This window comes from Aulostomus chinensis, chromosome 15 (genome assembly GCF_037954235.1).
Source record: "Aulostomus chinensis isolate RoL2024-O1b breed Wild chromosome 15, RoL_Achi_v1.0, whole genome shotgun sequence".
NCBI classification, from domain to species: domain Eukaryota; kingdom Metazoa; phylum Chordata; class Actinopteri; order Syngnathiformes; family Aulostomidae; genus Aulostomus; species Aulostomus chinensis.
In genome coordinates, this window is record NC_141334.1 from 19,954,211 (window position 1) to 19,970,298 (window position 16,088).

The 16,088-nt window shown below is 41.4% G+C and overlaps 1 protein-coding gene across 1 annotated transcript in view; it reads left to right on the forward strand.

Moving 5' to 3' along the window:
- atp2a3 (ATPase sarcoplasmic/endoplasmic reticulum Ca2+ transporting 3) overlaps positions 1-15,704 on the forward strand; it is a 43,022-nt gene extending 27,318 nt beyond the window's left edge. Inside the window, exons 9-21 of the mRNA XM_086225600.1 lie at positions 2,650-2,738; positions 3,397-3,499; positions 4,367-4,498; positions 6,259-6,375; positions 6,472-6,690; positions 6,881-7,216; positions 7,821-8,041; positions 8,123-8,325; positions 9,183-9,268; positions 9,596-9,729; positions 10,515-10,632; positions 11,377-11,494; positions 11,751-15,704. Of these exons, the coding sequence (XP_086081726.1) occupies positions 2,650-2,738; positions 3,397-3,499; positions 4,367-4,498; positions 6,259-6,375; positions 6,472-6,690; positions 6,881-7,216; positions 7,821-8,041; positions 8,123-8,325; positions 9,183-9,268; positions 9,596-9,729; positions 10,515-10,632; positions 11,377-11,494; positions 11,751-11,794 (1,920 nt within the window). The 3' untranslated portion in view covers positions 11,795-15,704. The remainder of the gene's footprint in view (positions 1-2,649; positions 2,739-3,396; positions 3,500-4,366; positions 4,499-6,258; positions 6,376-6,471; positions 6,691-6,880; positions 7,217-7,820; positions 8,042-8,122; positions 8,326-9,182; positions 9,269-9,595; positions 9,730-10,514; positions 10,633-11,376; positions 11,495-11,750) is intronic.
- Positions 15,705-16,088: the final 384 nt, after the last annotated feature.

Genomic DNA, 16,088 nt, shown 5'->3' on the forward strand with positions numbered 1-16,088 from the left:
TTGACCTTCTTCCTCCACCAATCTCCCAAGCCTGCTGCTCTCAGCTCTCTGGCGGGAGATAAGGGGGTAGAAGCACACTCACATACTCTCAAACGAAACTTCCGCCTTTCCATTTAAATTTTTTTTTTTTTTGTCATGGTGTTTCCTGGAGATAGTTTTGTATGAGCTTGACACACCCCTACTCATGACTGTGTACAGTGTGATTGGACTGCTGTGTTTTTATGGTTATTGTGCATGAAGGTTAAATGTCCACATGAATGTTTGCCCAGGTTTATCCATCTGTTCTTATTCCTGGACTGGTCTCCAGCCAGTGGCCCTGATAGCACCATGTATCTCCTTGGCCTCAAGGGTATCCCCATATTGGTAGGGCTTCCTGGGATTGCCCTCTGTCTCCTGACACTGTACTTCCCCTTTCCCTTTCAACACACTTATGCAGAAACACACACACACACAGAAAAGTGTAGCTAACTATTCATCCCCCCACAAGTTCACAGGAAATGAGTAGACAAATACAGTCTTTTTCCACTACCACTGAGTCACATGGATCACACTGTGCTTTGTTTCCTTGGAGACCACAGCAGATCAGATAGTGAGGGAAACCTGACCACAGACCAAGCAACTACCTTATTATTTTCCTTGCTTTGTGTGTACTGTATGTGCATTTGTGGGGGTTATTTGCTGCCTGAGTGCTCATTTGTTTTTGCTGTAGCGAAGTGAAACCCACACTACTCAACCCATGGACCTTTCTGAAATACTGAATTAAGCTGAAAGGTAAAGGTTTTGTTGTTTTATTTAGAAAAATTCTTAAGTGTAACCTGAAACTTCCAAGGAACAAAAATAAAGATACAGATGAAGTAGTAGACCCGAGGACATTTAAGGAGAAAACCAAGAGGACAAAAAAGAAAGCCTCCTTCTTCAACTTAGCAAGTGAAATGTTAGCCGTTTGTGACAACATAGTAACAGGTACACAACTGCTGTGGGTCCACATCAACTGTCACAGGAGTGAGATCAGTCTAAGGATGATGGATGTTAAAATGGAGCCAAAGGGTTTTTTTTTTATTTCATGTTTAAACACGCTTCTGTTCCTCACTTTTATTTCATTTCAAATCATGTTATATAAGTGCAGTACTCATTGGCTTGCTACTCAGTATTGAAGTGAAAGTTTAAAACACTGCCCTTGATGTTGCTAATTATGAATTCGAAAAATGTTGTCATAAAACCAAAAAACTCTGCATCTGAGCTGTAATTATGCCTCAGTATAAGAGTTAATATAAGCTGAGATGTCGAGATCATTCTTTCAGTAGTGAAATTGTGTGTCATTCTGAAGAACCTTGGACCAGAGATGATGGTGTGGCCGCCAGCAAGTTTTCATTAATATATTAGTATTCCCAGTGCAGCATGAATCAGCCTTCCTGTGGGAATCCCAGAATGAAAATGTGCCATCAAAGCGTGTGCGTACGTGTGTGTGTGTGTGTGTGTGTGTGTGTGTGTGTGTGTGTGTGTCTGTGTATGTGTTCTCCCATTTTGCCTGATTGTGTGGAAATACTAAAGGATTGTGAAACTCTGAACACACTCAAATTTGAGAAACTTTAAGTTTGAGGGACTTCTTGATTTAGGATTATCGTACATTTTCTCCGATTCCCTGATTCATTTCAATAATGCTGGATAGCTTTTGATTTATCCGAATCATGATTTCAGCTCAGAACACGCTGGGTTCTGCCGCTAAAGCCTTATATAGTCTGATTAGACCAGCTGGTGGTGGTGTTGGCTAACTTGAACTTGTGAGATTGATACGACTGACCAATTGATTGGGCCTCCTCCACACCGGTCAAGACTTCTCTATCAAGTCTTTTGTGTTTCTTATCGTTCTTTTCCTTAACCTCAAGAGTAAACTTTGTGATTCTAACTATTCTGATACCTGACAATACGACTGTCTGAACTGATGGATTGGATATTCCCTGCCAATTTCAGATGCATGTCGATGAAAATGTGACAGTGACTCATTTTAGTGCTTTGACAGGCAAAACACTTCCCTTCACTGAAGACAAAAACAAAAATAAAGGCAAAAGTAAAATTGAGCCCTCATGTGCCCGCGGTCCAAAAAAAACTGAACTGTAAATGAAGCCTAAGCTTTAGCTGCTGGTTTTGCCGGATTGGCTGCAACTTGCCACTAGACTTTCCTGCAAAATTTGGATGGCTTTTATCTGATGGTCAATAAATTCTTGAATTGATTTTTGTGGTGCAAAACAGGAAAATATTTTCAACTGAATAGTGCTAAAATATATTGACACTGAGAAGGAGTATATGTCAATCAACAAAAATCTACCCTGGTGGAGGATCTGTATACGGATTTCCCATTTCAGTGACTCATCACTTTGACAGGTCATGGCGCGAACGCATGCATGTGTTTCTTCTGACATGTTGTTCAAGCTGCAGTACATCCTGAATCGTGTACTGAGTTTAGTACTCAGTGCCAATAACATGAAAAAAATACAAATATTCCACATATCCTGTGTGTTCACATTTTATACACGTTTTCTATATTTATACACCCAATATATAACATTGTAGTACATTAGTAGTGTACGTGAGCAAACCCTCTGTGTTGCAGACTAACGATGCTGCCTTTTTGCCTTTTCTCCCCTCCAGATGTTTATTGCTGATAAGGTGGATGAGTCCAGCTGCTCCCTTCATGAATTCTCTATAACTGGCTCCACATATGCTCCTGAAGGACAAGTGTGAGTTTTTCAAGTGTACCTGTGAGAGATGTAAGATAAGAGAAATAGATTTAGTCTTTAAAATGTGTGTGTAGTCCAGGATATGACACATCAGCGATAATGATTCCCCCCTAAAATTTGTCAAATGCTATGATATTTTCTGCCGGAAAAAAATTGGGAGTGAAAAGTTTTGTATTTTCAGTTTATTACGTGCAGAACCTTCCTAGCAATCATTATTAAGCTTCAGCTCACTGGCAGTCATGCAATATGAGTGTGTGGTTATTAAAGGTAGGTGGTTCATCACTGGGTAGGAGACGATGTGATTGCATGTTGTTTACTGTTCGGCAAGTACAGCAATGTGACTCTGCATGAACCTGTCGATTTCATAACAGCAGAGTGTGGGTTCTTGTGTGGGAGCTTCGCTAGCAACAGTCTCTACTGGGAAGGGATCCATGGTTGTCATGCAATCAGCACTGCTCATCAAAACACACACACACACACTGTTTACTATTGTACAACCACTGATTCTGCACTAAACTTTGGAATGCTAAACTATAGAACATCTTCTCATCTAATGTGTCTGTGGTGTAGCACACTGTGAATCATTTTCCCTTTGTGTTTGCCTTTGATGAGTAAAGGTGTGTGTGTGTGTGTGTGTGTGTGTGTTTTTTTCCTTCAGACTGAAAGGAGACAAGGCAGTTCAGTCTGGAGACTATGATGGACTTTTGGAGTTGGCCACTGTATGCTCTATGTGCAATGACTCCTCACTGGACTACAATGAGGTCTTTAACACACACACACACACACACACACCTGCAATAATTGTTTTTTCCTATATGAAGTGCTCATCTGCAAAACATACATTATTGTGTAGGTCAGTGGTGAGTTTAGGCTAAGTCTTAAAAGCACTGTAGTGACTCAATAAATGCCAGCATTGGAACATATACCAAACATGGAAAAGAGAAAGCCGTCTGCTCTGTGGCTGAGCTAATTTTCTCTGATTTATGATGTTTTCTCTGGTCTGGATTCCATTTCTCACCTCTTTGTCATCACCATGGCATCATGGTAACCACGCTGATGAGAGAGGCCAGTGAGAAGATGCTTCTCAAATCCCATGTATCCTCCCAGACAAACTTTCTCCTCTTGTAAATGGTCTTTTTGCCACCAATTTTGGATGTTTTTTTTTATTTAATAAAGATGTGTGGGAGATCAAAGAGTGCTAAAGCAGAAAAAAGAGAGGGGCAGAGCAGCTGAGCACTCAAGGGGAGCAAGGTGTTTTATTACTGTGTGTGTCTCCATGACACAAACAAATGATGCACCATTACTGCTTCATCTCACCTACTCTACCTCTCAGCAGGCAAGGGTGCACTTGTAAAGGCTCATGTATGACTCAGAATGTACAGCAGTATAGGTGAATGGCCTACACAGTGCTCACTGCATCACTGCAAATTTGACACACAGATTCCTGCCTTTAGTATCAAGACTAGAAAAGTCTTGAAAACCACCCATTTCAACTCCTTCGAAAAATGTACAGTGTCATTAGTGTAAGTCCCACCTGTCAAAACCCTTTTGTGATCGAGTTAACGATTGTGATGGAAATGCAGTGTTTATAGTATATACTTCATGTTCTCTTTTTTTTTTGCTTCCAGGCCAAAGGAGTCTATGAGAAAGTGGGTGAAGCCACAGAGACTGCTCTCACCACCTTGGTGGAGAAGATGAATGTCTTCAAGACCAACCTATCTGGGCTCAGCAAGGTGGAGCGTGCCGGGGCCTGCAACTCTGTAAGTGGAAGCGTGTATGACCCTTTAGTGTGAATGCTGTTAAACTTTGAATCCCTAAATCCACCAGACGGTTTGAAAAAAAATAATGATAAAAAAAACCAAACATTCCATCAAATATACAATTGAAGGATTTTAACCAAAAGTACTAACATGACAAAGTATCATCAGATTTCTCAAGCTTCTGTCACAAAAGATTTAAATTGTAATCATTTATATTCAGTCCCCCAAAAATAAACCATTTGCTAATACCACTGTTTTAAAATAATCTGCAAATTCAGTTGTGAAAAAACAGGTTAATGGTTAAAAATGCATTTTTGTTAACAGTTCATTTAAATAAATGTCAAATATTAAGGGTATTTGCAAAAACATGGGATTATTGGATTATCATTATTAAGAATAATAATACATCTGAGCATTTATAGGCACTATCAAAGACAATTAACAATTTATTGATTTCTTTTTGAATTAAAAAAAACTATAAATGTTGAAATTCAGCTGTGGTGAGGAAAAATGTGATGGCTGGAGAAAATGTCTAAAACCTTCTCTGGGTTAGAGACTTTAACTGTCTGTTGAAAGAACATGTGAGCTAAGACATTGTTTTCAACAATACTGGATATTTTCTGCTCTCTGTTGCATGAATATGCGTGTGGGACTGTAATTGTCCTACATAGACGTGCCTGGGTTATGAGTGTCACATGGAGGATGCACTTTAATGAGCTCGATTGCTTCTACTTGTAAAATTTAGTGCATGAAATTTATATTTTTTGTTGACTCAAAATGAGCAATAGCTCAGTGTTCAGTATCTTCTTTAGGACGGTTAGATTTGATTGGGTGAGCATTTGTTGATTCACACATTTTGAATGTTTGACTACAGGGTGTGAAGAGTAGAATCCATGTCACACAGCCAACACACCCTCAGCATAGCTTTGAGTTTAATGCGATATGGAAAATGCTGACTTGTACTAGGACTTATGCATGACAGTGTGAGTTGACCACTACGATCACAAATGTGTTGGTCCACTGCAGTTAGTGACTTCAGAGTCTCATATGAGGTGACAGGAGCTACCACTTGTGTGTGTTCTCTGCAAATTTCAGATGAGTAGCTCGGAATAAATTTCCAAATCTCAGCTTCACAATCCCAGTGGGGGGGAACATTCTTTCCTAGCGTTCCATTCCAAGACAAACCCTCATTGTTCTCCCTTTCTAAACAAGAGGAAAAGTTTGTCACAAAGTCAGATTTCCGAACATCCATCAGGTATTTGCAGACCCCTGATATCACAGTTGTGTGTTTGGGTAGAGGAACCAGTGTGTATGCTCTGGGATCAGCTCACTTAACTAGAGAGACACCTACTGGTAGAACAAGACCTATCAATAAATTCAGAATCCAATATGAGAAGAATGAGGCTGAATTTTGTTCTGGTTGAGTAAACAAAAAAAAAGTTTGCATTCTGCCTTCTCATTAGCATATTGCTCTTATTTTGTGTGTATACTTAAAGCTGTTTTTCACATATTAATGTTAAGTGGCATATGGAGACATCTGACTGGTGCAGCAGCAGCAGTCAGATGTCCAGATGCGGCGGTTGAGTGCTTGTTGTAAAACACCATCCTTCAACTGTCAGCTGAGCCGAAGCTCTCAGTCACACTCCGACTGCTGCCCTGACAGCTGCCCACAACTGCAGCTCTTTAGCTCCAGCTCTGGCTCTTATCACACTCATCTCCTCTCTGTCCTTCACCTCCTTTCTCCCCTCGGATGTCATCAGGTGATCAAGCAATTGATGAAGAAGGAGTTCACCCTGGAATTTTCTCGCGATCGCAAGTCCATGTCTGTCTACTGCACCCCAGTCAAGCCAGGTTCCCAGAGCAAGATGTTCATCAAGGCACGAAAGAACAACAGAGAAATACTTTTCTTACTAAATTTTAACTTTTTGTAATCTCCCTTTGCTGTTCTTCTTATGGTCAACCTCTTTCCACAGGGTGCTCCAGAAAGTGTGATTGAGCGTTGTCAGTACCTGCGGGTCGGAACAGGGAAGGTAACACTGACACCATCCTTGCGCAACCAGCTGATGTCTAAGATTCGCGACTGGGGGACAGGCAGGGACACCCTGCGCTGCCTGGCTCTGGCCACCCATGACACCCCGCCACGCAAAGAAGACATGGACTTGGAGGATGCCAGCAAGTTTGCGCAGTATGAGGTAGAGGATGGTGATAAGGCCTCAAGTTATATTGGGTCCTCTTTTTTTGTAACTAATAACTTGAAATTTCAGAATTTAAAGGTATACTACATGAATGTAAATTGCAACTGGACTGGCTGGCAGAAGTGTTGTTTTGTTATGGTAGTGTGCGATCTAATCCCAGTGTTCTCTTTCTTCCATCTCTGCTCAGTTGGGCCTCACGTTCGTTGGCTGTGTGGGCATGTTGGACCCCCCCAGGAAGGAGGTGATTGGTTCAGTGAAACTTTGCAACGAGGCAGGTATCCGTGTTATCATGATCACAGGGGACAACAAGGGCACAGCTGTGGCCATCTGCAGACGAATCGGCATCTTCACTGAGGAGGAGGATGTGACAGGAAAGGCCTACACAGGCCGTGAGTTTGATGATCTCCCCTCAGAGGCCCAGAGAGAAGCTGTCAAACGGGCGCGGTGTTTCGCCCGTGTTGAGCCAGCTCACAAGTCAAAGATCGTTGGATACCTGCAGTCCTTTGACGAGATCACCGCCATGGTGAGGAGCATAAATGAATCTCTAACTGCATATCTTCTTGCTTGGTGCAAAGTACAATATAAGTGCATATTATGCTTCCCTCAGTTGTGCACTGTACGAGTGACTTGTCGAGAATGAGTGTTAGTGTATAGTAGTGTATGTATATAATATGTATATATGTATGTGTGTGTATGTATGTATATATATATATATGTATATATATATGTATATGTGTGTGTATATATACACATATACACACACACACACACATATATATGTATATATATATGTGTGTGTGTATATATACACATATACACATGTACATACATACATACGTACATATGTATATCTATCTATCTATCTATATATATCTATATCTGTATATATCTATATCTCTCTATATATAGAGAGATATAGATATACTGTGTATATCTATATCTATATAGATATAGATATACACACTATATCTATATCTATATAGATATAGATATATATCCATCTGGTTGGATGTAATCAGATAGCCAGACAGTGCATATATTAATCATAATTTAAGAATTGTTCACATGATCATGATTGGTTTGTTTCCTTACGCCTTAATGACTAAAGAAATTTTCTCTCATGCCAGACTGGAGATGGTGTGAACGATGCCCCGGCGCTGAAGAAAGCTGAGATTGGTATTGCCATGGGCTCCGGCACGGCAGTCGCAAAGTCTGCATCAGAAATGGTGCTGTCCGATGATAACTTCTCCACCATTGTGGCTGCAGTGGAGGAGGGTAGAGCCATCTATAACAACATGAAGCAGTTCATCAGATACCTGATATCTTCTAATGTGGGAGAAGTCGTCTGGTGAGAAGGACACCCTGGGATACAAACTTCACCATCAGTTTGCCTTTCTCATCTGTGTGTCATCTCTCTGTCGACCTGCAGTATCTTCCTGACAGCCATCCTGGGCCTCCCTGAAGCCTTGATTCCTGTCCAGCTGCTGTGGGTCAACCTGGTTACTGATGGCCTGCCTGCAACTGCCCTGGGCTTTAACCCTCCAGACCTGGACATCATGGACAAACCGCCACGAAATCCAAAGGAGCCTCTCATCTCTGGCTGGCTTTTCTTCAGATACCTTGCTATCGGAGGTAGTATTGATTGACCTATGATCAGTACGGTTTACAAAGTACCTGCAGCATGCAATATAAAATGTTCCAGCTATATGTATATGGGCATTTTCAGACCGTTTTAAAAATCTCACTTGTTGACAGACATCGCAAGGCTCCCGTTAGATGAGGCAGAAAGCTAGCAGTAACACCTACTGGAAGTGAGCTCTTCCCCAACTATCAATAGTCAGTGTCGTTAAAAGTAAACAAGATGCACCCGCACAAGCATTGAGCAGTTGGCATTTATGAAAACAAAAAAAAAGCAGATCTTTCACTGCCAATTTTTGCCTATTTTATTTAAATAGCACATAATCTCACTTATTCTTTTTTCTTTTTTCTTTTTTTTACTCGTCACTGTGAATCGACTCTAAAACACAGCTTTATTCCAACTCACAAAACATTTGACTGCCTGGCAGCATGCCTGGATGCCAGTACTTTCTTTTTTTTTTTTTTAATTTTTTAAAGAAAAAAAAAACTCACTTATTCTAAATATTTATCCTCCTGTTCCTTGTTGTTCATGTGAAATTCTGTTTACAGTAGGTGTTACAGTACAGTGCAGGAATCGCATAACTGAACCCACAAGATGTAGCATCAGTGCAGACATCTAGTCATGTTTTCTAAGCTCTACAGGAGGTTTGTTTTTTGAGAATGTTGGTCATTGTACAGGCATTACTTTAGAATTTTGCTCATTGAGAATATTTAGGTTCACATAAACACTCTCATGATTTCAGCACGTCACAAAGACATAGCTCAGAAACTCATTTTAGTCAAAAGTGAGAAACTTAGAATTTGTCTCTTTCAACTGCCATCTGGTGTATGTGTTTATGTCATCCTTTTAGGGTATGTGGGTCTGGGAACAGTGAGTGCTGCCACATGGTGGTACCTGTTTGATGAAGATGGCCCAAAAGTGTCATTCTATCAGCTGGTGAGTTGCTAGTCTGTTCCATCTCCTTTCCATTGCTGTATTATATATACCCACTCCCAGGCTGCTTTACATTTGCCTCTGCTGGACACAGTAATGTATGGTGATCCCAGCAGAGTCCACAAATAGAAAAGGAAGCAAGGCCCATGTGGTTTGATTGCATACAGGATGGGAATGAAGCCAAGGTTCTACAGCTGTTCCCCCATTAGATCTGAGATCCTTCTAACCAGGTCACAGAGGTCCTGGGTGTACACACACACACACACACACACACACACACACACACACACATACACACACAGACTTAAACTTGTGTTGGTATCTTCACAGAGACACTTCATGCAGTGCACTGAGAACAACCCCATGTTCAAGGCCATAGACTGTGAGGTGTTTGAATCCCGCTACCCCACAACCATGGCCCTGTCAGTGCTGGTCACCATCGAAATGTTCAACGCACTCAACAGGTCAGTCATCTTCTCTCTAAATGTCATAGCTGTCAGATGTTTGTGATCAAAAGGGATGCTGTTATCCAACAAGACACCACTCCCTTTGAGACAGGATTACACATCAGCCTGAGGGATAACAGCACGTTTTTCATGCCAGGAAAACACATCCGTCAAGTTTTTCGTGCCAGGAAAACACATCCATCACGAAGTTAACTACTGAAGACTTTTTATAAGAGGATATGTTTTATCAGATGCAATTGGTGAATATGGCAAATCAATCAAGCATAGTCACACATCTTAAAAATGGAATAATACTTTAAAAGATGAACAGCAGCGTGAAGGGAAAAGTCCCTGTGTTTTTGCCAGGATTGCTCATGGAGCAAGTCTGTTAGTAGCTCACTATAGTAACAAACACGAATGTCTCGTTTAGGAAAGAATCTGAGAAAGGGAAGGTTGATATAATGGGCTGCCTAACCCAAGAAAAAGCATCTCATCCTGGGCCAGGACCGTCAGTAAGGCTGACAGAGAGGACGTTTGTTTACTTGGTTGCTAGCACCCATATATGGAGGAAGACCTGCTGTTAAGATGCACCAAGTGTTGGCTACATGTTGAATGTTTCCAATTTTACATAAAATTAACCAGTGAAGTCGTAAAAAAAAACAACCCTGCAGGAGTATTTCTGATCTCATCTGCGGATGAGGGTGGAATGTCTTCAACGAATGTCCTTAACGAATGTCCTTACTGTCAAGTTATGCATTGTAATTGTCAGCATGTTCTGATCTACAAAACATTGTCCCTACCAGTTTGTCTGAGAACCAGTCCCTGCTCAGGATGCCTCCCTGGGTCAATATTTGGCTACTGGGAGCCATCATCCTCTCTCTCTCCCTGCACTTCTTAATCCTCTACGTTGAGCCTCTGCCGGTGAGTTCGGATCTACGGGACAGTTATAGACTTTAAAATACAGTTATACAACTGCATACCATCACACCCAATGAGGATGAAACTAGTTGCCATGCTTAAACTGCTGCATTATGAACACTGATAATCTCCTTGAGAAATGCCTGCTGGTTTATTGACTATAAAATGATGATATTTTGTTCAGGATATTTGACAGAAGTTGAAAGTGCAGGGTCCAATGTCAACAATTAACTGAACAAATAATGTTTTTTACTACAGTGACTTTGTGTTTATAGGGGAATTATAAATTAATGAAATCCAACTGAATTCATATCCAAATGTGATTTTGTCCAGTTCTGATCAGCTCTGTTCAGAAAACTTTATATATATAACATTATCCACTGTGTAACTTTGCAGTTCACCAAATTCACCAAACTGACCAACCTTATTTTACAATGCAAACAAAAAAACTTTCCTGAGTGCAGGTGGCCCCTTGCTATCTAGTTAGCTCTGAATTTTTTTGTTGTTTCCAATAACAAAATGGGAGTCTAAACCCGTGCCCATGTCCACTTTCTCTATACAGTCTGAGGTCCTGAATAATTGTCTAAAGGTCTCCTAAAGACTGCATACATCCTTGACAACATCTATATTGCACCAACAGACAGGGAGAGAAATGGCTTGCTACTCCTCCTCTAGACTTTAAAAAGCAGCATCTGGTATAGTACCCTCTATCTTCTAGCTGACCTCTTCACTGCCTCCACCCTTCAGTTAATCTTCCAGGTGACGCCTCTGCACTTGTCCCAGTGGATCGTGGTCCTGAAGATTTCCATTCCCGTCATTCTCCTGGATGAGGCACTGAAATATATCTCCAGGAACCATCTAGAAGGTACACCCAACCTTTTTTTTTTTTTTTTAATCTGTTTCATCACTAAATCTGCCAAGTTCACTTTTAAAGTCTCTGTAAAATCAATGAATGATCTATCCGCTGATGAGTCTTTTCTCTTCTGTTCTGCATTTTTAATGCAGCCTAAATTCTTATCTCGCCTTCAGTAGAAAGGTACTCCATTTCCAACCTTGTAGTCCTTCTTTACTCCCTCGTAGGACCCATCATGCTAACATCAGGTGTATTTTCCTCCCGGCAGGTGACGATGAGAAGAAATACCGGAGGAGATGGCAGCTGAACTAAGACCTCTCTCGCAACACACTCAGTCACACAGTTAGACACACGCCTGCCCTCTTCCCTTGACACGCTAGAAATCTTTTCTCCCCCCCCCCCCCCACCTGTCCTCATCCCCCCACTCCTGCATGTCCCTCACGACACCACTAGAGACGAGCAGGGATGCATGAGAACGGGTGCGCAAGAAGAGAAATGATGAGTGCCCCTGCGAGCTTTGTATGAATGTGAGTATATGAAGTGTGTGTGTGTGTATGAGCAGGCCTGTTCTTATAGTTGCACAAAACAACTGCAGAAAAAAAGAAACTACCCAGGCCTCTGCTTTTTAAAGATTTCTGCTTGTTTTGTTTTTTTTTCTACTTCACAATAAAAACATAGTGGTGCAAGAGCTGGACCTTGGTGAGGGGAGGAGACCGAGGGCAGGGTTATAATACTGGGGGTGGGGGTGGGGGGTTAACACAGAGACCGAGATTGAAAGATGACCACAGAGAGACTGGAGGAAGAACAGTTTGTGTGTGTGTGTGTGTGTGTGTGTGTGTGTGTGTGTGTGTTTGTGTGTGTGTGTGTGTGTGTGTGCGTGCGTGCATGCGTGCTGCCCAGGCTTCTTCTGCACTACTGGTGGTGAATCCTTCATAGGAGCACAACAACACATCTGGTATCAGCTGGTCACAGCGTTGCTCCCTCATTGCTTTTCATCTTCACTCCCCATTGTGTTCTACACAGCTTGCCTCACTCTCTCTCTCCGTCTCTCTTTCTCGCTCTCTGTCAAGGAGGCAGCTGCGGGCCGGATCGTTACGTGTCGGGCTCTTGAGTTAGATGTGGAGCTGTTGCTCTACCTAAAGGTGTGAATAGCTTTACGCTGCTTTGGCCGCTTCCTTCGGCTCTTTATTTGAGGAGCTGGGGCCAGCTTGCAGACTTGGCAAGAAAAAGCAAAGCAAATTTTTAAAAAATGTGAAAATGTTAAACCAGCAAATCCGTAGTTTTCAGCTCGTTCAATGTTCACCTCTGTGCTGTCAGTCTAGCTTTCAATTATCTTGGTGAGTCATTTGCTTGTACAAATTGAAGGTAGATTTGAACAAGAGATGATGCTTCAGGAAGTTTTGAGAAGAGTCTCTCTTCCTGCGGATCATTTGCCTCTAATTTATTCCACTTTTGCTGACCTTGCACTAGCTGAGTTCATATAGCCTTACTTGAAAGAATCGATTCAAGCTGTGTCAGTCATCACAGTAGTCTGGCACATGGAATGTCCAAGCCTTATAAAGCCCACTGCACCACCACATCGAACATGTGGTTGAAATGAATGTCTCTGCAAGGCTAGCCCTTATGACCATTTTAGCCACCATGACCACTTTCAATCATACGTGGCCTAACGCCGACAGCGAGACAGATCGCTCCAAGTCTGTGGACGTGACATGGCATGTTTATTTGAAAGCCTTTTTGCTGTGCTTGGTGTGCTGCTCCCTCAGCTCCTCCTGCTCTCTCAGATGCTTTAGCGACTCACTTGGGTATTGTTTTATAAATAATAATGTATTTGACTGAACAAACCCACAGGGTTTGGATAGTGTCTTTTTATGTCTTAATTATTGGTTTTGTGTTGGGCCCTGGTGCTTTGTGGACTGGGTCAGGCTGACACGGTGGTTGGCTGCTCTCTGTTGTTGATTGTTTGTAATCAAACTGCTCCTGTAAAGAGGAGCTCCTTCGAAAGAATTCAGTCGAGCAGCGTTTTGATCAAAGAGGCCTGTGAGGATCTGTGAAATTGAAAACTCCAAAATGTTTAAGAAGCCGTTCACAGTTTCCTGTCATTTCAGTGAGTGGACGCTCTCAGCCAGAGTGACATTTTGAAAGATTCCAAATCTGAGTGATCCCACAGAAAGTGACCACAACCTCTTACACCTCAATGCATTTAATGAATTAGAATCCTGTGGCTACCCCCCGAAACAATTCTCATGTAATGTGGACGCACAAAATTCCGTGATATATCACCACCAGAGTTGGCATCGAGGGTCGGGTTCGGGTGCTGGTTTCTATGAGGATCGGGCTTTATAGTCTAGTCATGTTTATAACCCCATGTGTCACAAAATGACAACCAACCAACCAACCAACGTTACCAAGTTAACCAACAAAATTTCAACAGTCATGACAAAAGGACATTTCTCCACCAGGCAACTAACTTAATTGATGTTTTTACCTCTCATAGTGAGGTGTCTTGCACTCACAAAGCTATTATTCCCTCCTGCACAAACTTTTTGATGACTCCATATATTATTCGCTGAAGCCAATGCAGGCCAGCTAAAGCCAAATGGTCTTAACATTTCCAATCACATCACCTGTTATAATCCATGTCTTTTTTTATCCAGCCACTTGTTCAATACACAGATTTTACATAGATTTGGGCTGAAAATGAACTCGTTTGCAGTTGGCGCTGAACAGGAGGTGCTGCAGTTTGTTTGTTCTTAGCTCAAATCAAAGGATTTATGGATTGGTGAGAATTCTGCTGGGTAAAGAAGATGCGTGTTATACCGGATGGTGTGCTATGTGAACAGATGTTTCAGTGAGTTTTTCTGTTAGTCGTCGGTCTCCATTGGCTTCAAGCTACTAAAGTGTGGCTGGTGTCTTCTGACTTGTGGAATCCTATCTGGGAGCATTGATAGGCTAAGTATACTTTTTATGTGAAGTATCACTCGAACACCTCAATATTGATGACAAATCTGAAATGGGTTGATTTGGATAATGGCTACTTCAAATCTTGAAGTTATACTGTGGAATGAGCAACAATGACCAAGTTCATGGTTAGATGGCTACATCACCGATAAAACTGGCTAAACATGGATCTGATGACTGGTACGTCATTCTCCAGATATTATGGGGGGGGGGGGATTTTTCTGTGTACGATAAAAAAATCATTGACTTAAATAGAGCTACATTAAACCCACTGATGTTAAAAATGTTTGTTCAATGTATCACCTGGAACCAAAAAGTGAAACCGAGCAGACTGATATGAATACAGGAGGATTTAAGGTGGAATAATCTTTTACTTTGTCACAAGAACTTTGAGGCAATGGCTTGATTCAGATAAGGACTAACATGCAATCAGCGTGTGACATCTTCTTTTGTTCCACCAAGAGAATGTGTTGAGAGCAGCGAACCACCCGATCCTGCCCCAGAATTCCAGTCTCTTTAACATGCTGGCGCTCTCGGTCTGTATAGCCTTGTTATGTACTACTGAATCCTGTACAGAAGATGAGAATATGACCGCATGGAACCTTGTTACTGTCATAATAACCTACACAGTATATAATATTGAATTTTTTGAACTACCATCAATGACTTACCAACCAGAGACAGACTTGCGAGGCAGCATTTTTCTTCTTTCTTTCAAGCACATGGTATCTTTTTGTAGAATAGAGATAGGTTCTTCATGGTTACTGTTTGGTTTTTACAGTTGCTGGGGTTTTGTGTCTTTTACTGTAGGGAAAGTTATCAAGCTTGCGCTAATTAACTGGCGATGCCGCTGATCATTTCAATGATAGTTTTCCGGTGTGAGAATGTTCAAGAGTTTGTGAATGAACTGTGTCTGGTTTACACGGAGAGATTAGCAGTGATGGATCCTGGGTTATGAAGTTTTATGACTGTATATTGAAGGGCTTGGTGGGTGCAGGCTCTAGAGACCCGTGGCAGTCCGACCAAGTCTGACTCTGTGGGAAGGTGCTTGTGCTCCCAGCCTTCTACCATGTATAGAAGACCCCCAACCCCCCACCCAACTCTTGACAGTAGAGAAGCGGCCACATTTTTATCCGTAATGTTCCCTTCCTCGCTGTACAGTCTCTAGAGCCTGAGTTCCACCTCTGAGAAATTTAAAGGATTCTCTGTATTGCCTTGTTAATATTAATTGTGGACACATAATTTTATAAATGACAAAGACGTGGAAATAAAGATTATTTATCTTGTTATTTATTCAGAGCTTGTGTTCTTTTTTATACCCATATAAACATTTTTTCCAACCAAACAGTTTCTTCGCAGCCATACTGAAGTAATTAGGGATGCACAATATTGGACTTATGTCCAGACATAATTAAACATCTGGGAAAGCCCATAAATAATAAATTACCCCAATATTTATTCATCTTGAACAACAGCTGAAGAGCAAAGATGAAAAGAGGAAAATTGCCAATATAAAAAGCAGCCAAGAATAAATAATATCTGCCCATACAGATAACAATGATACCTGGGATTAATTTTTAATTTATTATCGAAATAAACGCTTTGAGCACTCCTAACTAAATTTCATTCAGAACTATTACTCAGT